This window comes from Orycteropus afer, unplaced genomic scaffold (genome assembly GCF_000298275.1).
Source record: "Orycteropus afer afer isolate SDZICR_OR568_19922 unplaced genomic scaffold, OryAfe1.0 scaffold00049, whole genome shotgun sequence".
NCBI classification, from domain to species: domain Eukaryota; kingdom Metazoa; phylum Chordata; class Mammalia; order Tubulidentata; family Orycteropodidae; genus Orycteropus; species Orycteropus afer.
In genome coordinates this window covers 11,036,916-11,062,420 of record NW_006921636.1, presented here as the reverse complement: position 1 = coordinate 11,062,420, position 25,505 = coordinate 11,036,916, and the positions used below count along the sequence as shown (strand labels likewise).

The window sequence follows — 25,505 nt, the reverse complement described above, 5'->3', positions numbered from 1 at the left end:
CATCTAGATTCTCAAGGAGAATGCCTGTTAAGTCTGGCCACTAGAATACACCTCCTCTGTTATGCAGATGTATAGGAGCTCTGGTGATGTAGTGCCTAAGTCATTTGACTGCTAACCAGAAGGTTGGTGGTTCAAACCCACCAGCCACTTCTCGGAAGAAAGATTAGGCAATCTACTTCCATAGTGATACTGCCTCAGAAACACAAGGAGGGGTCGCTATGAGTCAGATCCGACTCAATGGCAGTGAGTTGGGGTTTTGTGTGTGTGTGTGTTACACAGATGCAGTTATGAGAAATAGTTTTATTGGTAGCTGGGGGAGCAGAATAGCTGGGTTTAAGCTGGTGGTCACCTTTCAGGTCATCTCTGGATTATCTAGATTATCTAGTAGGCTGGCTTGGTATTGGGTCAGATATCCTGGAGTCAATGGGTCCCTTTCTGTTCCATGATCATAAGAACTGCATGTGGGACAAAAATAGTTATTAGCTGTCCAAAACTTAGTTTTCAGCTTCCTTTAATATAAGACTGGTAGCTGCCATGGCTTAAAGGCAACTGGCCTCTTCCAACTTCGCAGACACTGGATTAAGACTACCATTACTGTCCCCTGATTTTCATGGAGATACAGTTCAAAGGATTTGTCTAAATCTGGGAGGCCCAGAGTAGGGCCCTCCATTAGTTTTAGTTTTAGGGTATCAAAAGCCCATTCTTGGTTCTCAGTGCACCAGAAGGGGTTAGAATCCTTTACCTTCAATTAATCCAAAATTAGATTCAGCAAAATCTCAACATTCCCAGGAAACGTTAAAGCTGGTGACGAGAGTGAGGGACTGCCAGCCTGCAGAGAGCCTCTTTTCACTCTGGCATTAGTTCTTATCATCCCTGGGAAATTGAAAATCCTAGCTACTTTTCCTTGCACTGAGGTATCTGGGCCTTGGTCTTAGACCTCGTATCCAGCTGACGCCACCAGGTTGAGGGTTGTGATGATGTCAGAGAATCCTTCTTGGTCTTCCTGGCTATTAGCAAACCATGAACATATACAAAAGGAACCTGTTTTAGAGCATCGGGTCTCTCAGATCTTTTGTCAGGGCTGTTCAGAACAGGGAAGGGGGTACACTGTTTTTAAAGCTCTGTTTTTAAAACTGCAGCACAGTTTTTCTTTCATACCTTTTTCAGGGTCCTCCCATTTGAACTCAAACATTTCTTGGCTCCTTTCCTCCACTGGAATACAGAAGAAAGCATCCTTTAAATCTAGAGTTGAAAACCATGCAAATTGTCTTGGTAAAGCTGACATCATAGTGCATGGGTTATACTATATGGGGATTGATAGCTCAGAGGTTTTGGACCAATCAGTACTCACCCAAGTTTGGCTTCTCCATGGGTATAATTGAGGTGTTGAAAGGAGATTGGCATGGCCTCAACAGTCCATACTTAAGAAACAGAGCCAGGATTGGTTTCAGTCCAGTTCGAGCCTCCATGTGAAGTGGATATTGTCGCATGTGCGAAGGTGCAATTCCTGGCATCAGTCAGTACTCACAGGTGCTACGTTCCTTGCTCTATTGGTTTCTCGATAGCCCAGACCCAGGAGGCCACTGCAAGGTCAGTTTCAGGTAGGCGATCTCTTACAGTCTGGGGGGCCAGCAGAAAGGCTTGCATTTTCCGGCCCTGCTTAGGAGGCACAGTAAGAGTTACTCATCCTTTCCAAAAGCTAATCTGAGCTTGTAGCTTACACAACAGGTCCCTTCCTAGAAGAGGGACCAGACAGTCAGGCATGTAAAGAAAGTCATGTGTTAAGGTCTTGCTGCCAACAGAGCAGCTCATTGGCTGTATGAAGTTCTGGTAACTGCTTTTCCTGTTACTCCCATTATGGATACCTTTTTCTTTGAGAAAGGCCCCTTTAAATTATTTAAAACTAATTGAGCAGCTTCTGTTTCTATCAAAAAATCTATCATTTTTCCCCAACTTTGATTTTACCAGAGGTCCGTTGGGGCTGACCACAAGTTTTGTCCCGTCCCCATCCCCCACTCTCCTGGATCTCAGGTGGAGTTCAGGAAAACAGTACGGGAGGCTCTTTCTTTTCCTTGTACTCTAACTTGCCGCAGTTCTCTGTCAGCCCTTGTCTGTTAGGGCATTCTCTCTTCTAGCGTCCACCCTGCTTACACCAAGCATGCTGAGTTTTCTGAGCCAAGGGCGGTCCCGCTTGGATGGCCCCTTTCTTACCTTGACTGAGAGCTAACAGCAATGCTAGCGCTTTCGTTTTCCGCACTTCTTTTCTTCTGGGTGCCTGTTCTCAGTTCATATGAACCTTGAAGGCAGTATCCATTAGTTGTGAAACTCCCATTCCCACTCCACCTTCCACCTTGTGGAGTTTCTAATAACAGGAGCGCTCTGGCCAATAAAAATCACATGACTCATTTGTGCATTGTCAGGGCTTTCAGGGTCTCAGCCAGTGTATTGCCTAAAAGCGGTAAAAAACCTTTTTCAAAAACCTGAGGGACCTTCCTCTAGCTTTCATTCCACATCATAAATTTGATTTTAAGTTTCTCTGCCTGGGGACACCCTCTCAAACCAACCCATAAGCAAGTTCGATAATGAGCCAAGAACCCATATCCCTCGGGGATGTTTGGATCCCATGCTGAATCCATTAGGACTTTACCCTCCACTAAGGTAGCCTCAAGCTCCCTCCTCCCAGGGCACTTAACCACTAAGCCATTTTCAAATTCTTCACTGACAGCATCACCATTGAGTCCACGGTCAGTCCCTTCCACTCAGCTCAAACAGTCCACCTCTGGAAGAAACGGTTCCAGTGCACGCCAGGGGCATCTGTTGACCCCGGCAGCCCAGGGCAGACCGTGGATCCAGGTCCACTCAGGGCACCAAGTTTGCTACCTGCAAATTGCTAGAGCAATTTCCTAGAGCAACTTAAGCCAACAAAGACACACCAAGGGGAAGAGGAAGAGGTACAGCTTTTATTAAGTTTGTGCACAAACTGAAACGGGGAGGAAGCATTCTAAGCTGCTTTTATAGGGTGGGGATTACATCCTAATCATGTTATACGTACAGTTTCATAGGATTACAGGTTAAGCATGTGCAATGAAGGATACAAAGATGGGGACCCTTAGCATGTCTCATTATAATGTTAAGTCTCTACCCAGTGGTGTGCGACTTACTGTGCTAATATTCTCTTTCACTCAGCTTCAGGCTGTTGCTGGGTCAGCAACTAGTAATCATTGGTGGATGACCTTCCTCCATGGCTGCAAACCTCCAGGCCATCCGGTTTTTGTTACATTTCTACTCCCCTTACCTCACTGGGAGCTCTGGTAGCACAGTGACTAAGGCACCCAACTACTAACGAGAAGGTTGGTGGTTCAAACTCACCAGCCACTCTGTGGAAGCAAGACTGGGCAATCTACTTCAGTAAAGATTTACCACCTCAGAAACCCAATAGTCAGAATCGACTTGGTGGCAGTGGGTTTGGGTTTTTGGTATCTCACTGGGAGAAACCCTGAGAAACTTTTTAAGGAACACTATTCTTTTGGTGAATGCTATGCACCATAATGAGCTTATAGGACAGAGTACAACTGTCCCATAGGGTTTCCATGGCTGAAATCTTTATGGAAGCAGACTGCCTTATCTTTCTCCCTCAGAGTAACTGGTAGGTTCAAACCATCCATCTTTTGGTTAGCACTTAACTACTGTGCTACCAGGGCTGCTTTTGCTTCCTTCACTTGGCAGTATATCATGAATACCTAAAAATAAAATAAAAACTCTCCTAGACCCTCTTTCAGGTCCCTAGGTGCAGTGCAAAGGGCTTATGCTATGCTGCTAGCCTAAAGGTTACTGTTTCAAACCCACACGGTAATACCACAGGAGATAGGCTTCTGTCAAGACTACAGCCAAGAAAACCCCATGGAGCAGTTCTACTCTGTGACACATAGGGTCACCGTGAGTCAGAATTGACACAGTGGCGCCTAACAACACAATAGGGCGTACTGTCATTTTTAATGACTGCCTGTCATTTCTAACAGTTGCATAGTGTTTCATTGTATGAGTATGCCATGACTTATTTAACCGGTAGTTGGATGTGTAGGTTGAGCTTGGATTTTGCACTGCTCACACATTAATGCTATAGTAACCATCCTTTGGGCATCTCCATGACTACATCTTTACAAGAGGGACTACAGTGGAAAGTGGTAGAGCCTGAGATTGAATCTCCATCTGTCTGGTCCCAAAGCCATGCTCGTAATGGCTTTTAAAGCTTCTGTTTTCTACCCCGTTTCCTTCAGGCTGATGCTACTATAGCAGGACGCCTGACCCTGTGTTCTGTCATGCTTCTCCCTAGTTCTTCCAGAAGGCAGCCCTGAACGTACGAGACAACGTCGGGGAAGAAGTGGACGCAGAGCAGCTAATCCAGGAGGCCTGTCGCAGCTGCTTGGAGCAGGTGAGACCACGGAGAAGAGATGTAGGCACAAGGTTTAGCCCTCAAGGCTGTGCTAAGAAATAGGTTCCCTTCATTAGTGACATCATTGGGAATGTTCAGCAAACCACTTACACCTAGACAGGGCTTGGAGTTGTTGCTGACAGAAGGGAAGGGAAAAGGAAGATGTACGGAAGGCATCTGTTAGTCCCTATTTTACAGATGAAGAAATTGTGGCTTAGAAAAAGCAAGCGTTGGAATAGCCAAAGTCTGTCTCACTTCTGCAAGTGCTTGGTCAGTACCTTCAGGTAGTCATGGCTCCTTTCGTATAGTAGGGACTATCAGTCTCTCTGCCTTCCTGCATCTTAGGGTATGGTCAGGAGGCATGACATCAGGGCTATTAATGACCATGTTCCTAAGATAGTAGAGAACCTGTTTACATGTATCATCTGCTGTTATTAATAGCAATTCCCAGATTACCCAGATTCTGAGCTTGATTGTGAAGCCCTTAGCTATCAAAGATGCGAATTTCTTCATTATCAAAGCCACAAAGACTAGTTTGAGTTCAGTCCTTTGAGAGTAGTGAGATGAGAGAGGATTGTCTTCTGGGAGATTGGCTGGCTCTCTACTCAGGCACAGCCTTAGAAAGGAGCAAGGACAGGGCCAGGGCCTCGGCCTTGAAAGGGCAGAGCTCTGTCTCATCAGTGTAGTAAAAGCCAATCTGGTTCTCGTAGATTATTAAATTCACCCATTCACTCAGGACTACAGAGTATGTTATGATCATTGTAACGTGCTGATAATAAGTATGTTGTTGTTGTTGTTATTTGCCATAGAGTCGGCCCCGACTCCTAGCGACCCCTCCTTGGGTTTCCGAGGCAGTTAGCACTACGGAAGTAGGACTGCGCAACCTTCCTTCCGAGGAGTGGCTGGTGGGTTTGAACCGCCAGCCTCCTGGTTAGCAGTCAAGTGCCTTAGGCACTATGCTACCAGAGCTCCCATAATAAGTATAGAGTTTGCTAATAATATTGTTTATTATTTACAAATAGTTATGATTAATATTATTTATAAGTTTGAGCTGAGTCAAGATTAAATGTATAAAAACCATCATTCTCATTTATATCCCAAATTGCTTTCTTAAATTTACTTACTTCTTCAACCAGTATTCATTGAGTGCCAGGTACTATCCAGGCCCCAACAGTGGTGTACAAAATGGTTCAAAGCCACCAGCCACTCCTCGGAAGGAAGGTTGGGCAATCTACTTCCTTAGAGATACCACCTTGGAAACCCAAGAGAGGGGTTGCTATGAGTCGAGTCCGACTGGACAGCAGTGAGTTTAATGTTTTAGAAATATATCACCAGGCCCTTCTTAGGGGCACCTCTGAGTGGACTCAAATCGCCAACATTTCAATAACTAGTTAAGCATGTTAACCATTTACACCCAAGGACTTGCATATGTTTTTATGCACATCTGTTCATTCAATGGGGCACTGGGAATACAACAGTCAGCAAGAACAGACCACCCTTGAACCCTCAGTCCCCACCAGCTGTCACACTATTTTTCCTTTCCCTTTTACCATCAGATTTCAGGGAAGGTTTCCTGCAATCACTGGCTCCACTTTCTCGCCTCCCATTCTCTCTTCTACTCACTGTGTTTTAGCTCCAGCCCCCATCACTTCACTGGATCACATCTTATCAGGATCACCTGGACCCTCTGTGTTGTCAAATGCTACGGGCCTTCAATGTCCTTGATTTACTCAGCGTCTTATGGTATTTGTTGCCAGGGCTCTCTTCATCTTTCTTGGAACACTTTCCTGTCTCAGCTCCAGTGCCCTCATGCCCTCATGGCCTCCCCTGAGCTTCCTTAATGACTTCATCTTCTTCACCTGACCTAATGGTTGGCGCACTCCCGAGTTCCGGGCTCAGACCCCTTCTCTTCTGTGGCCCACTCTCTTTCTAGGTGATTTCACCTGGTCCTGTGGCTTTGAAGCCCATTGAACTGCTGGTGGTTCTCCATGTCTCAGCCCTGCGCTGCTTCCACTCTTGCCCACCTCAATCCACTCTACTCACAGCAGCCACACTGATCTCTTTAAAGATGGATCAGGCTGTGTCACCACTTCCTCAAACCCTTCGGTGACTTCCCATGGCCAAAACACAATCCAGATGCCTTCCTGCCAACCGCAGGGCCTACCTGGGCCAGCTTCCGCCTGTTTCTCTAACGTCATCCTATCCCACTTCCCTGTTAGTCATTATGTTCCTGCCATGGTAGACTCCCTTCTGTTCCTCTAACCCATCAGGTCCAGGGCCTTTGCACGTGCTTTTCTCAGTGCCTGAGTCCTCTTCCCCAAACTTTGTACAGCAGTGGCTGCTTCCTTCCTTCAGATGTTACCTTAAATATCACCCCCTTGGAGAAGCCTTCCCTGACTACTCATCCATCCCACTTCGCTCCCTTTACTCTCTCCACTTACTCTCTATCACTTCACTTGTCTGTTTCCTTCATTTCATTTATTTCAATCTAAAATTCTTATTTGTGTTTGTTTCTTTTCTGTCTCCTTCCCACTCCCGCCTCTGCTAAAATCTGAGCTTTGTAAGAGCTAAGGCCTGAGGTCTCATCACTGCTATGAATATGGCCCTTAATATGTGTACACTGAGTGTGCACTGAAAGACTGAGTGGGGGTAGGAATGAATGAACAAATGACAGATGTACAGACATGATCCTGGCCCTCATAGAACTTATGCTCTAGTCAGGTGGACAGACCTGAATTACATTACCACACAAATGTGTGCATGACATTCTTTACTAGAAAGAGACAGGCTTTGGAGGTGAAGATTATGAGTTCAGTTTGGGCCTTAGCAAATTTGACACATGGAGTAGACTGGTGTGTGGGTCTCAAGCCTGAAGAAGAGGAAGCAGCTGAAGACAGAAAATTGCATAGATGAGAGCAGACAGACTGTCTAATGAGAGAGGACAGAATGACAGGACCCAGATGGAGAAAGAGAAGGCAGCAAAGAAGACTAAGTATGAGTGGCCGGAGAAGTAGGAGGGAAACTGGAAGTAGGAAGGATGGCCCCAGGAGCTGGTGGAGAAATGCTTCAAGAAGGGTTTGCTCAGCACTGTCCAGTGCTGCCCCATGACCCCAGCTCTCCACACGGCCTCCAAGACACCCCGCCGCCACCACACTCCTCGCATACCACACTCCCCTTTGCCCACTACTTCTCGGGCACACTTTTCTCCCTCAAACCAGTCTGTTCCCACCTGAGAGCTTTTGCTCTCTTCCTGTTGCTGAAACACACTTCTCAGCTCCATTGCTGGCCCTCTTCTTCCACAGCTCAGGTCAGAGGCCACCTTCTCAGCAAGGCCTTCCCTGACCACCCTGAAGTAGCCCTCCCCTCAGCTGATTCTGCGTCATAGCTACCTGGGGTGGTTTGTTTCTTCCTTCAGAGCATTTAGTGTGTTCCGAATTTACCTTGTTTCTATGTGTGCGTGTTTGCTAATTACCCAGATCACCCACAGTGTGAGTCCCACCAGAGCACAGCCTTACTCAGCCTATTTCCTGCTGTGGGGCCAGCACTTAGGTACTAGGTACTCAGTCATTTTTTAAATGAAGGAAAGGCTTTTTACTGAGGAACAGGTTTATCTCAATGCATTTACTTAAAAAATATATGGTCTCTATGTACCTGACGAACATCAGGAAGAATTTACATCAGAATGTTAGCAGCAGTTTTCTGTGAGGAATGAAATTTCAGGTTGTTTTTTTTTTGGTTTTTGGTTTTTTTGTCTTATTGACATTCTCTGATTTTTCAACAATGATCATTACATATTTGCATTTTTTTAAAAAATTGATACTGCTATTCATATCTCAGGGTGCCTTTATACTGACCATGAAAATGTTTTCACCCACTTTGGAGTTATATCCATAAAAATTGAGATGGGGCTGCTTTCCCATCAAAACGGCGACTCTTAGCACTTGATCTTTCCCCTTCAGGCTAAGCTGCTGTTTTCAGATGGAGAAAAAGTCATACCCAGACTGACCCATGAGCTCCCAGGGATAAAGGTCAGAGCCACTGCCTCCTGGGGCACAGAGGGGGAGGCTGATGAGGCGGGCAGCCTCAGGCAGTTTTGAACCACCCATCTGGAAGACGTGGTCCAAACTGTATCGTGCTGGGAAGGCATCTGGGGCTGGAGTCCAGGAGCTCTCTGCTGCAACACTAGCCTCCCATTGACTTCCCTCCCTCTTCTTCCAGCGTGTGCGGCAGGCAGAAGAGGAATGTGCCCATCGAGGAAGCCCCATCCCCAAGAAGGTAAAGCATGTCCCCATTTTTGGGCTGGGAAAGGGCCCTTCAGCACCTTGGGGCCTTTCTAGGCATGAGAGGCAGAGACCTTAGAAACAGTCACTCCCTTCTTTATGCTGACACATCCTTTGTTCTCTCTGGAAAACCATTTCCACCAGGTGACCCTGGACCTGCCAGTGGGGTGGGGGGGGACTCTCCACAGGGTCAGGCCTTTGACAGCTGTTCTTCATGGCAGAGGAAGGGACGGCCTCCAGGACACATCCTGTCAAATGACCGGGCAGCCGCCGGCATCGTGTGAGTAGGGCTGACAGTGTGGTGAGGGCAGAAGTGGGGAGAGGAAGGGGCAAGCCTGGAGGAAAGGAGGCCAGAGTTCTGTTCCTAGCAAAGTCAGATCCCTCTGTTTAAGTCACCTGAGGGAAGGGAAACCATGGTTTGGGGGATGGGGCGAGAAGGCAGGAAGAGGGAGGCAGTTTTATCTTGGTTTTGCCCTTGAACAGTTCAGCCCAGCTTGACTAAATACAGAGTTTTTAATTGTTCTTAGTACATATGGGGTGCTTATGATGTGTCAGTAACTGGTCTAAGTACCCTGCGTTCCTTATCATTTAATCCTACAGCCCCCTCTGAAGAAGGTATAATTAATTTTGCCAACAAGGAGACTAAGGCTCAGAGAGATGACTTGCCCAAGGTCACCTGGCTAATGAGGGGTAAACTATACTATGCTGGCTCCACCATGGTGGTTTTCAAACATTTTTGAAACAGTGGAATCTTTTCTTTAAACAAAACCTTCATGGAAGCCCAATATATATAAAGAGACAAAGCCATAGCTGGGCTGGTTGAAGGAGGATGGGGGACAGTTTAAAGCCACTGGAATGGCAAATGGAATAGTGTTAATGGGCACGCCTTAGATCTGTCTCCTCCCTGAAGCAAGTAAGCGCACATGAGAGACTCTTACCACCACCAGCAAACTTTCTCCCAGGCCTGGGCCTCATCTTGGAGAAGTCACCTTCCTTCTTTCCTTCCAACCAGATGGAAACCAAAATCCTGTGAACCAATTCGCCGGGAAGGCCCCAAGGTATGGTGAGCTGAGTGTGGCAGTGATCACTGCCCCAGGGAGACTCAGCCAAGGCTCTGGGCCTCACTGTGAGGGAAGGGGCTGGGGTGGTGACAGGTGTATGCACTTCATTCCAGAGGGGTCTTTCTCCAGCCACACTGGCCTCCAAACAGGATCCCAAGTACAGATCAGAGTTAGCAGCAAACAAGAGAAGGCTTGAGTCTTTGCTGGAGAAGCCTTCTCCCTATAAAGCTAATGGTCACTATTGTTTATTTAGTATTTAATAGGTGGCAGGCACTGTTCTAAGTGGTTTGTATGGATTGTCTCATTTAATTTTTACAACAATCTTAATGAGATAGATTCTGCTACCATTCTATAGATGAGGAGCTACCTTTCCTGATAGTTCCCCTGTGGACAGGAAATCATTTTATCTAATTATTTTATATGATTAATACACTTGAGGGTCCTAAGGCTTAGAGACTTGTCCAGTCACATAGCTAGTATGCAGCAGAGCCAGGTCTCAAACCCAAGGTCTGTTGAGCCTGTACTCTTAACCATTAGCTTCTGGGTGTCTCCAGAACAGTTGTTTGCGAGCTTTTGTAGCAGTAGAATCCTTTCTTCAACTACAGTCTTTCTGGTAAGGCCACTAAGGTTGATAAGAACAGCACTCTCCTGGCTAAGGCTTGTGCAGTAGACATTGTCTACCGCTTGTCTTACCAGCCCTCTGGGCCCCACACTGGTGGTCACTCATTTCTTCTAAAACTCTTACTTCCTTACAGCTAGTAGTCCTGCATTCTGGATCTTTCTGTTCCCCTCCAAAGATGCCTTCTCTCCCTCTCTCTCTCTCTGTCTCTCTATCTCTCTGTCTCTCTCTCTCTCTCTCCCTCCCTCTTTCTCTCTCTCTGTCTCTCTTTCTCTCTTTCTCTCTCTCTCTCTCTCTCTCTCCCTCTTTCTCTCTCTCTCATATGCAAACGATGACCCGTACATGTGAGTGTTCCCCAGAATTCTTTCCTTGACCCACTTTTCCATCTGCAGTTTCTCTCTGGATGCCTGAATCATCCACACTGAAGGTTTCAGGGGCCACCATGTGCTAAGACTCGCACACTCTGTCCGTCCAGCCCTCTCTTTCTCTTGTGTATCCTGCTGCCTGTGGACCTCTGCCTCGAAGTCCCAGAGGCGTTCCAGTCTCAGCACATCTGAGAGTGAACTCAGAATCCTTCCTCATAGACCTTCTTTTACATCCTTTACTTCAGTCATCTTTGCTTCTTCCTTTCCTTCTCCTCCCTGCATCCACTCAGGTCCTGGATGATTCTACCTCCTAAATATATCAGTTCCTGTCCCTTCTCTTCATCCTGCTGCTGTCCTAGTTCAAGCCCTCATCTTCCTTCAAAGCCTTTATTACAACAGCCTCTCAACTGGTCTCCCTACCTTGCTGCCTCAAATCCATTGTCCACGTTGCTGGGAGAGTGAGCTGCCTTTTGCAAATCTGTCTGTTTAGGGGCCTCCAACGATTCTCCATTGCCTAGAATAAATAAAAGGTGAACCCCTAAACATACTGGGTCCCTAGACTCCCTGCTTCTCTCTCCAGCCACATCAGTTGCCATGCCCGAACTTGGATTCTGTCTCCTTCAGCAAAACGGAACTGCTGTGGTTTTTCCAGCACGTCGAGCCTACCTCACCTGCCTTCGTGCTGCCCTTTACCTGGAAAGCCCTTCGTCCTTCCCTCCACCCTGCCTAACTCGTGCTCATCCTTTCAGAATGAACTTGGGAATGATCTTTTCAAGGAAGCATCCCTGACTATATCCTCCCCTTTGGCACCTCTCGTAAATCGCCCTGCACTCATCTGTATCAAAGCCCCATCGTTATCTGAGACCTCCAGGAGAACAGAGTGTACCCTAGTTCATCTCTTTAACCCCAGTATCAACACAAGGCCTAATCCATTACAAAGACTCGTCTCTCTTTTCTCGTTGTTGTTGTGGAGAATCTACGGAGCACAGCATAGGCCGATCCAGCAGCTTCTCACGTCCAGCTCACTGACCTGACGGCATTCTTCCAGTTCTGCAACCACCCTCCCCTTTCTTTTCTGAGTTTTTCCTCCCCCTGAATATAAACTCCCTGCCCCCTAAGGTTCCTGTCTAGTCTTCCAAGTGCTCAGTCTCTTAAACGAACTGTATGTTGTCTGCTGTGAGCATAATGCCAGTTAGTACTGTCTGCAAAGTGACAACAGCAACCGGAGATTAAATAGGGTGACGGTGGTGCCCAACTTGAAGAATGTCATCAGTACCACTGACTTGTAGAAACGGTTGGACTGGTGTATGTTTTGCTGTATGTATTGTCAACAACAACAGAATAAAAAGTAAACATCGAACAAAGGATAAGGGTGGTGGTGGGAGAGGGCAGGGAAGGAGTGTTTCAGTCCTGCCCACCGAATCAAACCTCACCCTCACCAGCTTCTCTGGTTTTTTTGCATAGTGGGACCCAGCTCGGCTGAATGAGTCCACCACCTTTGTGTTGGGATCTCGAGCCAACAAGTAAGTCTGAGAGGTTTGGCACCGAGGGAGGGGAAAGCTCAGGGGGCCCACCTCGAGAGCCATGCCCACTGCTGTCCTCACCCTCACCTGTTTACTTTTCAGGGCCCTGGGCATGGGGGGCACCAGAGGGAGGATCTACATCAAGCACCCACACCTCTTTAAGGTAGGTGAGCGGTGGAGTGAGCCAGGCCCTTGCACTGGGAGTAGATGGCCCAGAGAAACTTGGGACAGACACGGATCTGGGACTCGGCTCTGGGCCGGAGCTGCTCCCCTGCTGTTGCCATTTGCCTTTTGTGATTTGCTCAGCACCTCTGGGCCACAATAACCGCAGCTACTTCCTTGCATGTCAATTTTGTGTGCCCAACACGGTTTTCAGCTACACTTAATGTTATGTCCTGGAACTGTCTTTAAGGTTGGTATTATTATTATTATTTTCACAAATGAAAAACATGGAGGTGGAGAAAGGCAAAGTGACTTGCCCAGCATTACTTAGCTAATAACTGATGAGTCAGGGTCAAGGTGTCCTCTTTACAGAAGCACCGCCACCTCTTTCTCCTGGGGAGGGAGTGGCTGGTGGGTTCGAACCACTGACCGTTTGATTAGTGGCCAAGCACTTAACCACTGTACCACCAGGGCTCTAAAATAAGGAGATTGGATGGATGAAAGCACTGGTTCTAACACTTTTCAAGTAGTAGGAGACTTTGCTTCTGAGAGCAGCTGCACTTTAGCCTCTACTGAGATGGGCAGGTCCTGAATTCACCCTCCTCTTCCATGAATTTGTATTGTATCTAAATATATTGGGGAAAATAGTGCAAGTGTGTTAAAGACATGTGTTGTGCACGATACATAATGTTTGGTGCCCCTGCCACAACTCTGGAGCCCCTGTGGTATCTCAGGATCAGCCTCTGTCTCCCACTTCTGTCCATTGCAGACCTGCTTCCTCTACCTTCCAGCCTTATATCCTAGGATCCCCAACACCTAGACAATTTGGCCTGCTTGCTACTTCTTCCTCTTCCTTTCTTCTTATCTCCATGCCTCCTGTTCCCCTCACCTGGGTGACCTTCCTCCCCAGCCCTGTCTGTGCCTGTCTGTCCTGTAAGATCCACCTCCAAGCCTGCTTACAGTCCCCCAAGTACACCTGCTCTTGGGCCTTCCCCAAACTCCTGGGGCTGATGGTTAGGCACGTGGTGTCAGTGCTGCCTCTGCTGTGTGACCCTGGCAGAGGGCTCCACATTGTGAGCCTGTTTCATCAGATCTGTAAAGTGGGAACATGATAGACTGATGTCTTAGGGTTCAAAGAATTAAAAAGTACAGTAAAGCAGCCAGCATAATTCTAAGACCTACCCTTTGTAATAAACTCCCAGCCTACCCCTCATCATCAGAGGATATTACCTCTCACTTTAATCTTTCTACGATTCCCTACGAGTGATAACAAGCGTCTTCCCATTCATTAAAGCCCATCTGTGTTCCTTCTGGAAACTGCCTATTACATCGTCTGCCCATTCTTCTGTCCTTCAGGGGCCATGATTCTAATTTTCCTTTTCCTTTTGTAAACTTTTTTTGCTTAGAGATATAATTGTAAACCCATTCTTATTATGAAAAGAAAAGATCCAAAAATACACTGAAGCTTATAGAGAGAAGACATGAAGTCACCACTCCCCTGTGACTCTTCTCCCCTCCTCTTCTTCTTCACCAGCAGTGGTGGGCAGCCTTCAGTCTGCTGCGTGCATGTGTGTCCGTCCTTAATGCTGACATTGAGGTCATGCTCTCTCATTCTCTGATTTTATTTTTTTTTTTTTACCCAAAAACTCAGTTGTTCATTCAACAAGCAGATGTGTACTGAGTGCTCCTGCTGGGCCAGGTGCTCGCAAAGCGCCAGAGATCCGGCCGTGAGCCAGGCAGGCAGAGCTTGCCCTCCTGGGCTTACAGTCCAGGGCAAGGCCAACAGCAACATGTGTGCCCAGTGCAGCCTGTAGCCTGTTTCTGTCCAAATCAAGGTTTTCACGTTTTTAAAGGATGGTTTAAAAAAAACAGAAAACATGACACACAGAAATATACATGCCTGGCAAAAGCTAAAGTGTTTACTCCCTGGTCCTTGACAGAAAAAGTTTGCTGAGCACCGTAACTCTAGGAGCTCTGGTGGCGTAGTGCCTAAGACATTTGACTGCTAACTCTAGTGGGTAATATCTTAGCGACGTTTTGATATTATTAAATTAAATCTCCCTCATTTTAGCTTTAATCGCTATGTAGAATTCACAGGATCTATATTCCATAATTTCTTGATTTGTTCCCTATTGATGAATACGTTGTTTCCCGGTATTTTGCTATTCTAAATGAGGCTGCCCCAGACCTTCTGGCACCAGCATCCTGTCTGCCTGTGTAAGTGATGCTGAAGGGTGACCTCCTGGAGGCGGAAGCGCTGGCCGAGAGAGGGCACGTGTTTAAAACTCTGATGAATACTAAACGTTACTTGGGAAGTGACATATTTATTTAAACCCAGAGTGGTGACCATACAGCCCAGATTTTCCAGCTTTGTCTCAAATATTCTTCCTATTTTACTAAACCTGCCTTTATTGGGCACTGAGCTCTGGTGGTGTAGTGGGTAAGACATTTGGCCACTAACCAGAAGGTCAGCAATTCAAACCCACCAGCTGCTTTGCAGGAGCAAGGTAAGGCAATCTACTGCCGTAAAAATTTACAGCCTTGGAAACCCAATGGGGGTCACTATGAGTCAGAATCAATTCGATGGCAGTGGGTTTATGTGCCATATACTGTGGTTAGCACTTTTTATACACTGTCTCATTTATTCTTAACAACCACCATACTTTCCATTTTACATATGAGAAAAGTAAGACTGAAGGCCCAGGTGTTCAACACCTAGTAAGTGGAAGAAGCGGTATGTAAACCATGCTTCTCTAACTCCACAACCAGGTTTGTACCCGTGGTTCTGTTCTCTCTCCCCTAGTGCATGAGGTATCTTGATTTTTTATTAGAAATACAGTCACCATAATAACCAGAGGTGTTGTAAGCCACCTCAGATCGTTTTTAAAAGAGCCTCTAAGTCAGTCATCGATCCCACCAGTCCCACCAGTCACAAAGGGCAGGAGAATTAGAAGTATCCTAAATCTCTGGGAATTGTCCCTTACCCTAGCCTCCCAGGACTTAGCTCAGCTTGCTCTCAGGAGACTGTGAGCCCTCTACACCCTCCAGACGAGGGCAACATCTTGTTGGTGAGAACTCCTCAAGCGCCAAGAGTGTGCTCTGGGGCCAGTGGGGCAAAGGCTCCTTCACAGCAGACTCAAGTCTCCCCTGTGCCTCCATCCCTCACAGTATGCGGCTGACCCCCAGGACAAGCACTGGCTGGCGGAGCAGCATCACATGCGGGCAACAGGCGGGAAGATGGTAAGCATTGTTCCCACGTGCCACTGCCGCAGACCCACCCCGGGGCCTGGCTCTCCACGGCAGTCTGGGGAGATGTTGGTGAATGTGAGAAAGGAGACTCGTAAGGGTAGAGACGGCCCAGTCCTTCGTGCTGAAGAGCAGACTGTGGGCCCAGGATGCCCTTCCCTGTCCCTAGGTCTCCCACACAATGCCTGGTCACTTCCTCTCCTCCCCTTAAGACTACATATCTGCATCATATTAGCTGTGCATAGGAATGCTGGGTACAAGACACACTTTTCCATCATGGGCCCATTGACAAGATTTCCCAACACTTCCCCAGACACAGCTGTGGCATCTTTGTTCCACACAGCACCCCAGGCAACACCCACCTGTCCGTGGAGTTAGCCTTGACCTACAGCTTGTTCACCATGCCTGGCAGTCCCTTCCAGAAGCACCTTTCCTTCGAGAGTTCCTGTCAGGGACAGGCCTTCGGAAAATCACTGCTGAATGTGCTCCAGAACTGTCCTGGAGGGATGTGTCCATCACACGCTCCCAAAAGAGCCCCGTCCCAGAGCCGGCCTGGGCGTTGTGCCACAGTTCTCCCTCCCCCAGGACAGTAAGCCAAGTACTGGACAGCAGTGCAGTTAGCATGTTTTGCCCTCTGCCACAAAGCTCAAGACCGAAGTGTCTTAGTTCCCAGAGGTAGCACAGAGCTTAGGACTCTGTGATTTGTATGTAGTGACTCCCTTGCAAAATGGTGTGCCATCTCCTTTCTGTAATGAAGGCTTTCTTTTATTTTACTGCTCTTATACACCCCTGGGAGCTCTGGTGGCGTAGTGCCTAAGGCATTTGACTGCTAACCAGAAGGCTGGCGGTTCAAACCCACCAGCCACTCCTCGGAAGGAAGATGGGGAAATCTACTTCTGTAGAGATACTGCCTCAGAAACCCAAGGAGGGGTCGCTATGAGTCGGATCTGACTCAGTGGCATTGAGTTTGATTTGGTTTTATATGCCCCTACTTTATTCCAAAACTAAAGATTTCTGGGAGTTCACCAGGGATACATAAAATACAGCACAACATGAAAAAGAAATAGATGGGAAAAAAGGAAAGACAGGAACTCAAATTAAAACAAGAGCAAGATTGGGTTAAAAAAAATTTCCACCCTAATTTTTTCATTGCTGTTCTCAGAGACCAGTGCCACTTACATGGGTGTCCACAGAGTCAGCTCTCAAGGACACCTGATCTGTTGCATAGTTCTCAAGGCCTTAAGATAAAAACAATCAAAATATTCAGGGGATGCACAATTACTCCGGACCCTAAGCCTAGAAAGAAATGTCTCCCACAGAAGACTTAATGTGATGGAAACATCCTCTATGTGGGAGGTTCCCAAGGGGGCTCCCGCCAGGGCCAGCCTTGACCTTGTGCCACAGCTCAACCCCAGAGCAGTATGGCCCAGTACTAGCCAGCAGTGTCATGAACTGTGGTTTCTTTTGTGCCCTGAAGCTCAAAAATTTACTTAGTCCCCAGAGTTAGCATATAGCTTCCTCCTGGCTTCCTGTTACCATATGTACTTTGTTAGCCCTTTTGCCATTTTGCTGTAAGCCACTTTGAGTCCTTGAAAGAGTGGGAGGCGGTATATAAATAATTAGTCACCACTTTCCACTCCTTCATCCATAAAGTTTCTATTTGAGTGAAAGATTGTCTCAAGGAACCATTGCCCAGACATCTCCTTACTGCTCTTCCCTACTAAATTGTAAACTCGCCCTTTCAAGCCTGGTAGCAGGCCTTACATTAAGCAAACGTTTACTAAAGTCCGATTGAGGTGAAGTGAATCAGAGGCACCGACCGCTCTCCTTTGCTGCCTCCCCAGGCCTACCTTCTCATCGAGGAGGACATCCGGGACCTTGCTGCCAGCGATGACTACAGGTAAAGCCACTGGGTCTCCTGTCCCTTTGAGCCCCTGCCTCAGAGTAGCCCTGGGAATGAGGCTGGGTCAGCATACTTACTTCCTTGCTTCCACTTCTTCCTGAATGTCTCTCCCAGGGGCTGCCTAGACCTGAAGTTGGAGGAGCTGAAGTCCTTCGTCCTACCCTCCTGGATGGTTGAGAAGATGCGAAAGTACATGGAAACACTACGGACAGAGAATGAGCATCGCGCTGAAGCACCTCCACAGACCTGAGGCCCGGCCCTGGATAGACGTGGATGCCCTCCTCCTAGGCCCTCTCTCCCACGGCCAAGGCCACCACTGAGCCGCTCCTAACAGGATCTCGGCAGCATTATGCTCTACCTAGGCTGGTTTGTAGTGACTCAACTGCAGAGCACCCCAGACAGCCATGTGGGTCTGTATTTGTAAAGTTATTGGGATACAAAGCAATTAAATAGTTTGTAATAAACAGATGGTGAGCCTACTGTGCCGTCTGCCCTGTAGGGGCTGAGAAACATCAGTGGCCTCATGATGGAGCAGATGGAAGAAAAAAGGACCAGCTACCCCTGCCCTTTCCCAGATAAAACTTGGGAGGCGCCCACTGTCTCGTGCCTATCTGCTTTATGAGACCAACCTCCCTCTCCCTGTGTTTACCTCTTCACTCACCTAAAACGGAGATGTGGCAGAATGTGGTGGCAGGCCCAAAAGGGTAGATGAGGAACCCTATAAAAACTACACAGTGGCATTTTTTACCCCTATTTTAGAGCCGAAAGCACTAACCAGCCCAAGATCTCACAGCAAAGCAGCTAAGCAGTCTATGAGCCATGCTTCCTGATGGGGAATCACGGGCTTTGGCCATCAGCTTCTAGTTTTAACCCCATTTCTGGGATATTCAGACACCTGGACCTCAGCAGATGTGTCTAGGCCATCATAATGGGGAAGGAGCAGGGGTTTCTGTTTTGGGTAAAAGGTTCCCCAAGGTGAGAGACACTCTCTTCCCCTCTGAGAGGGGATCGTGGCAGGGCGTGCCGGGCGGAACCTAGAGTAGCTAGGCGTTGGAGTTGAAGACGTTCGTCCCACATGGACTTTTTCCTGCCCTTTAATGGTCGGCGTTTTCAAAGGCCACCAATCCACCGCAGATTCGTTAGTTAATGGCAACCTCTCCTGCCAAGTGTCCCTCGGAAGCAAAATTATGCTGTCCAATAGTGGCGCTTTGGTGGGTGGGTCTAGCAGTTGCTCGGTGGCGGAGCGCTCTGGCCCGCCCCATTGGCTGGATCAAACCCAAGCGGGCCGTTGATTGGCCAGCGCTGCCAGAGGGTTACAATTCAAATGCGGGCGGGCGGGCCTGCTCCCCTGCAGTTGCCGTCGTGTCTTCCGAGTTCCTGTCTCTGTCAGTGCGGACCGGATGGCCTCCCAGAACCGTGACCCAGCTGCAGCCAGCATCGTTGCCGCCCGAAAAGGGGCCGAGCCCAGCGGGGGCGCCGCCCGGGGCTCCGTGGGCAAGAGGTGAGCGGGGTGGAGATGAAACACCCGTCGGGGCCTGGCATGCCGGGGCATTGGGACCGAGAGCAGGACTTCCGGGACCTTCACCTCCCCCTGGGACGGAGGAGGTCTGGAGGGCGGCGGGGACACGGCCGGACGACAGGCTGCTCACTGAGACCTTCCGAAGGAGGACGGGAGAATAGGGACTCCGCCGGCACCCTCCCGCCGCGTAGCCACAATGACGCCGGTTACCCTCCGTGGGCAGGGTGTGGTGTGGCGAGGACGGACAGGGATGGTATTGAGATCGAGAGAGGAGAAACGCCTGAGAGCAGTGGGAGGAAAACATGCCAGAGGCTTCCTGTAAGAGCCTGGGATTAGGACGGGTTTGGACTCACTAGGACCCTACTGTGGAGATGGGGGCGACGGGCAAGCTTCCAAGACTGCCCCTCCAGATTCCCAGGTGACCCCAGATGTTCTCTCCGCAGGCTGCAGCAGGAGCTGATGACCCTCATGGTGAGTGACCGAGCCACCCAGAGCCCCCAGCCAGCTGGTCCACCTCCCACCCGGTTATCATAGCCTCCCTCCTGCACCCAGCCCTTTGCTCCGAATGGGGCTAAAAAGATGGGTACAGTCTGCTCTCTTTCAGGGAGAAGTTCACAGACTCCACCCACACCTCCTCTTCTCCCAATCCCATCCCCTCACTGTGAACTCACCCCTACAAGGCCTTCCTCAGTGATCCCTGGCTCTCCTTCCCGGCCCTAAGCTTGCCCTGTCCCACGCCCACTCAGCATTTCTGGTCCTGTCCCGCCTTGGAGTGGTCTTCTTCATGTCCATTTCAACATCATTTCTGAACTCTCAGCTCAAACGCGCCACCTCCCACACTGCATCTCTCCCTGGTCCCTGAAGCCTTCCCTGTAACCACTCCTCGGCTCGGAACCAGCACTCACTCAAGCAGGTTAAATTCCCGGCCACCAGTAGGATGCTGGGTCCAGAGCTGCCTCCTACTTCCCTGAGTAAGCCCTGCCTCAGCCTGCGAGGATCCTTTATAATCCCAATACTCCTCCCCAGAGGGCCACGTTCAGCCCTGAGCATCTAGTCACACCCCCCAGAAGGACCCTCTCAACTCGTTCTGGTTGCTTTCTTTTGGATCAAAATGTGATTGAGGGGAAGCAGCTCACCCACGGGTCTCCATCGCTACCCCCAAAAAGTGTACTCAGAAGCCCAGCAAGTGTCATTTCCGCCCCCAGATGTCTGGCGACAAAGGAATTTCTGCCTTCCCTGAATCAGACAACCTTTTCAAGTGGGTAGGGACCATCCATGGAGCAGCTGGCACAGTAAGTGTAGAGTCTGGGTGCATGGGTGCGACTTGGCTACATCTGGTGGGAGGGAAGCAAAATTCAAGTGCCCGGTCTGCTTCCTCTGGGCAGGGCACTGCCCCAAGTTGTTCACTCTCTGAACCTTGTGGCTTTGTTCTTTCCACGTCTGCTGTGAGAGGGTTTAAAGTAAGACTTTCCATCATGGATGCCTGTGGGGGGCCAGATAGTAAGGTCGATGAATGGAGAACAAGTAAGCACTTTGTCTGAGAGGGAGGGCCCGCATCACAAAGGGGCAGCTTTCCATGGCTGCAGAGCTGATGTGAGAAAAATTGAGTCCTGTGCAAACATCTCATAACATTTACTTATTCACAACAAATTAAAATTCTGCTTGCATGGAAGTGTAACTGTGGTGGCTCTCAAGTCACCAGTTTACAACCCTAGATCAAAGGATCACTGCTGTTCCCTGTAGCTCTGGATTTTCCACCGGCTAAGGGAGCAGCCTCACCTTCTGCAGGGTGCCTCACAGTACAACCATAGCCACCCGATAGGAGACAAAGCACCAGAACCGACCTGGAGTTTATCATCTCCTGTCAGTCCCCAGACAGACTCCAATGTCCTAGCAAGTCCCCTGGTCTGAGGCTCGGATCGAGATTTGACACTAAGGTAGGGACACTCACTCCCGCCTGTTTCTCCAAATGCCAGGTATATGAAGACCTGAGATACAAGCTCTCCCTGGAGTTCCCCAGTGGCTACCCTTACAACGCGCCCACAGTGAAATTCCTCACGCCCTGCTACCACCCCAACGTGGACACTCAGGGTAACATCTGCCTGGACATCCTGAAGGACAAGTGGTCTGCCCTGTATGACGTCAGGACCATCCTCCTTTCCATTCAGAGCCTGCTGGGAGGTAACTCAGACCACTCCCTCCCTTTGCTCCCTGGGAACGTGACTCGACTCCTCTGGGCAGCCTCGTGGAGCCCCTTGGCCATTCTTTTCTCTCCACCCACAGAACCCAACATTGATAGTCCTTTGAACACACATGCTGCCGAGCTCTGGAAAAACCCCACAGGTGGGTCCCACTGGCTGCTCTTTGCCCAACCTTCAAACAGCGGGATCCCGGTGACTTGGGACAGTGTCCTGAGGACTGGGTTGGGGCCAGCCTGGCTCTGTACCTCCCCTTGGTGTTCCGGTTTGCCTGTTTGCAGTAAAACCAGGATGTTAATCCCTGTGCCATCCACCCTGGGGGAGCCCTGGGGCCACAGTGGTTAGTACGGGGCTGTTAAGACAAAAGGTCGGTGGTACTAGCCACCCCTCTGGAAGATGAGGCAGTCTACCCCTGTAAAGATTACAGCCTTGGAAACGTTATGGGGCAGTTCTACTCTATGTAAACCATGCTGTGAGTTGGAATCAACAGTGGGTTTAGTTTGTTTTTTGTTTTTTAATTCTGTCCACGTTGATGTAGGTTACAGGGCTTTTTAATAGAAGGCAAATGGCTGCCCTTCCCTGATCAAGCTGTCCTCTTACCGACCTTCACTTCTATCCCTGTCACTCACTAAGACCTCCCTGCTCTCTTCCAGCCTTTAAGAAGTACCTGCAGGAAACCTACTCAAAACAAGTCCCCAGCCAGGAGCCCTGACCCCGTCTCTCCAGCCTCCCGTGTGTTCTGTTTATTTTGTCCCTCAGATGGTCTGTCCTTTCCTTGATTTCTGTATCGTGCTCTGTATCTTAAGCTGTGGTGTCATTTTTGTTGTGTTTGTTTTTTAAATTAAGTCTCCATTTGAGCCCTTGTGATAAATATATTAAATAAATGCATTTTGGATTTGTTTGGTGTTTTTCTTTCGCAAGTTGCTGCCTTGCAGTTACTCTAGGGTTAGAGATGGGACCATGTCTGCAGAGGTCAGGTTCGTGCCCTGCCCTTTTCCTCAGAAAGGAGAAGCAAAAGCTCCACTATAGGGCCCAGCAGTGGGACGACTAGGATTTATTCCCTTATGATATTTTATAACTGCATCTGTTTCCTCATTTGTAAAATGAATGTTACAATAGTGCCTATTTCAGGGGAGTTGTGACATGCTTCGGGATTCTTAGTGGATTTGACCTAGTCTGTTGCAAATCTGGCTGAATGAGATCTTAGCCTGAAAGAGCAGTAGCTATAGCCTAAGGCATATGACTGCTAACCAGAAGGCTGGTGGTTCAAACCCACCAGCCACTCCTCGGAAGGAAGGTTGGGCAATATACTTCCATAGAGATACCACCTCAGAAACCCAAGGAGGGGTCGCTATGAGTCAGATCCGACTCCACGGCAGTGAGTTTGGTTTTTTTTTGTGTGTTGGGGGTGAGGGGAGACCAGCCACCCACCTGACACTGACACTAGAAGGTGTTCTGGCCCTGCAAAAGCAGAGAGAAGGCTTGGGCCACCCTACAGCAAGCCCAGGGTCTGGGCATACCCTGCAAGGAAGCCCCTTCCCTATCAAAACTCTCAGAATTGAGCTCAGGGCTTAGCCCCTGCCCCAGGTCCCTCATGGATGGCTCCATGTTCCAATGGGGCGTGTTTACCTCCTGCTCCATTGCCAGCAGCTCCTGCAGCTGCTGCACCCACTGACCCAGGGTCCCAGCCCCTGGTACCTCCTTCCCACTGACCTGCTGTACACTCCAGCCTTTTGACCCCCAAGGAGGAGACCCGAGTGCTGACAGCTGGGTCCCAGCAGGGGGAAGGGCAGGCGGAGGTGATTCGCTCAGCCCAGGTCCTATAAGATCTCCAAGGTGCCGAGCTCAGCACTGAGCCAGGCCAGCTCAGCCAGCAGCTGGTCATGCAGGCCTTGGGGGAGGGGGAGGAGGCAGCAGGGGCGCCTGTCAGGAAGGTCCCCACCTACCCCTGCTTCCTCCTGCTACTGGCCCAGGCCTCTCTGCTCCCACACTAGGCAACCACATGAGAAGAAAATCAGAGCTAGGATTGAAACACAGGCGTCTGAACTGCGGTTCCCGGGGCTTGGAGCCGTGCTTCCTAATCTAAAGTGAGGATTTTGTTAAAGTGCAAATTTTGATTCGCCAGGTCCCGGGCAGGGCCTGAGTCTTCATTTCTAATCAGTTCCCAAGCGACGTCTTTGCTGTGGGTCTAGTTAAACAATGGTTTAGAGCAGTCCTTCTCTAGGTGTGGTCCTTCCAGCTGCGGGGCCATCAGCTGGGAGCTTGATAGAAAAGCAACACTCCGGTCTGTTGCTACAAGCTGTCCCGGTGATTCCGATATTTGCTCAGGTTTGGAAACCACTGGCTTAGAGGATGTCTGAGAACAGAGCTCAGTAGCTGGTGCTCAATTGGCTCCCAACAGATGGTGGCCAAGGGGATGGATTTTTGTCTGCCTTTGGGGAAACTTCTGTGTGGTCACTGGTCATGGTATTTGGCCCCCTAGATTGTCACGTGACCTACTTTCTCTCAATCTACTGTCATTCAGAACCAATCAGAGTCTTCCTTGGAATTAATCACTGGTAGAGAGAAATTCTTTCACTCATTAGGTTACTAAAAGGGAGGCCCGGTGAGTCTGGGCTGCTATAGAGAAAGCTGCCCATGGAAGAAGACAAGCAGAGCCCAAAAGCTGAGAGAGGAGAGAGGCAACATTGTGATACTCTAGCCTCTAGTCCACACCATAATGTATCAGTTTCACAAGGCAATAAATGCCCTTTCAGTTTAAACAAGTTTCGTTTTGGTTTCTGTCATTTGCAACAGAAGAAGTATTAGAGTAAGCAGCACTGGTGGTGTTGGGTGCTGTTGAGTTAACTTCAATTTATAGAGATCCCACGTAACCAAACAGAACTGTCCTGCAGGGCTTTCTATGTGATAATCTTTATAGAGAAGGCTGGCGGTTCAAACCCACCAGCCACTCCTCAGAAGGAAGGTTGGGTAATCTACTTCTGTAGTGAGTGATACCACCTCGGAAACCCAGGGAGGGGTCGCTATGAGTCGGGTCCTACTCAATGGCACACAACAACAACAATCTATAGAAGCAGATCACAAGTCTTTCTCCCACAGAGCTGCTGGGTGGGTTTGAACTGCCACCCTTTCAGTTAGCAGCCAAGCACTTAGCTGTCGCACCACCAGGGCTCCTTAGGGTATTGTTGTTGTTGTTGTTGTTGTTGTTTGCCGTCGAGTCGACCCCGACTCATAGCGACCCCTCCTTGGGTTTCCGAGGCAGTATCACTACGGAAGTAGGATTGCCCAACCTTCCTTCCGAGGAGTGGCTGGTGGGTTTGAACCGCCAGCCTTCTGGTTAGCAGTCAAGTGCCTTAGCCACTATGCTACCAGAGCTCCTGCCTTAGGGTATTAGAAAGTAGAATTATTCCCAGTCACTCACCAGAGTCAAGTGCCTGCATGGTAAAGGTCCTGAGTTTGGGGCTGGTGGTAATTCAGAAAAAGACACAGGCCTGTGATCAAAGGGGCTGATGCTTAGGGGGTGGGTAGGCACAGAGATGACAGTAGAATCAGTGGTGCTTAAGAGCTCAGACTGTCCAGGTTCAAGGACTGTTAGAATCCCAGCTCCACCCCATGTTGCTTATGCACACACTTACACTTAACCCCTGTGTAGAAAGGAGCCCTTGTGGTGCAGTGGTTAAGTGCTCAGCTTCTAACCAAAAGGTCGGCGGTTCAAACCCACCAGCCACTCCATGGGAGAAAGCTGTGGCAGTCGGTTTCTGCAAAGATTACAGCCTTGGAAACTCTGGTGCGGCTCGACTCTATCATTTAGGGTCGCTATGGGTCAGAATCAACTCTACGGCAAGGGGCTCTCTAAAATGGAAAGGATACTAGTACCTGCCTCACAGGGTAATCACAAGGATCTTAGAACAGTGCCCGGCACTTAGTAACCACTCAATAAGTGTTGTGTACTGGACTTACAAGTTGCTATGAAAACACAGAGGTGGGGCACCGAGGCAGAATAGTATGGTCAGGGAAGGCTTTTCCAGAGAAGGTGCTGGGGCCACAGAGGTATAAGACAGCCCGGGGAGAAGGGGAAGCAGTCGGGCTGGCGGGGGAGCACGGATGACTGACCAAAACGGGCCGTGGCTCTAGGGTGGCTGTGTGGCTAAAATGACACAGTGCAAGCAATGCGTAGCACACAGTAGGCACTTAATA

The 25,505-nt window shown here is 49.0% G+C and overlaps 2 protein-coding genes across 2 annotated transcripts in view; both read left to right on the top strand.

The window, feature by feature from the left end:
- The window catches only part of DNTTIP1 (deoxynucleotidyltransferase terminal interacting protein 1), a 30,795-nt gene extending 12,954 nt beyond the window's left edge, over window positions 1-17,841 (top strand). The window contains exons 4-13 of the mRNA XM_007938378.2: window positions 4,334-4,432; window positions 8,392-8,460; window positions 8,651-8,707; window positions 8,934-8,992; window positions 9,725-9,770; window positions 12,222-12,280; window positions 12,383-12,443; window positions 15,611-15,682; window positions 17,533-17,588; window positions 17,706-17,841. Of these exons, the coding sequence (XP_007936569.1) occupies window positions 4,334-4,432; window positions 8,392-8,460; window positions 8,651-8,707; window positions 8,934-8,992; window positions 9,725-9,770; window positions 12,222-12,280; window positions 12,383-12,443; window positions 15,611-15,682; window positions 17,533-17,588; window positions 17,706-17,841 (714 nt within the window). The remainder of the gene's footprint in view (window positions 1-4,333; window positions 4,433-8,391; window positions 8,461-8,650; window positions 8,708-8,933; window positions 8,993-9,724; window positions 9,771-12,221; window positions 12,281-12,382; window positions 12,444-15,610; window positions 15,683-17,532; window positions 17,589-17,705) is intronic.
- Window positions 17,842-18,991: 1,150 nt separating this feature from the next.
- On the top strand, window positions 18,992-22,020 carry UBE2C (ubiquitin conjugating enzyme E2 C). Its single transcript, XM_007938375.2, has 6 exons — window positions 18,992-19,092; window positions 19,554-19,581; window positions 20,316-20,402; window positions 21,087-21,291; window positions 21,394-21,453; window positions 21,962-22,020. The coding sequence occupies exons 1-6, from the start codon at window positions 18,992-18,994 to the stop codon at window positions 22,018-22,020; spliced, it is 540 nt and encodes a 179-aa protein (XP_007936566.1).
- Window positions 22,021-25,505: the final 3,485 nt, after the last annotated feature.

What these genes read in the sequence shown, in the direction of transcription:
- UBE2C (XM_007938375.2), top strand. Translation starts at nt 18,992, where the DNA reads ATGGCCTCCCAGAACCGTGACCCAGCTGCAGCCAGCATCGTTGCCGCC. An exon ending in AGGAGCTGATGACCCTCATG is followed by an intron (nt 19,582 to 20,315) that starts GTGAGTGACCGA and finishes TTCCGCCCCCAG; the next exon opens with ATGTCTGGCGACAAAGGAAT. An exon ending in TCCATGGAGCAGCTGGCACA is followed by an intron (nt 20,403 to 21,086) that starts GTAAGTGTAGAG and finishes TCCAAATGCCAG; the next exon opens with GTATATGAAGACCTGAGATA.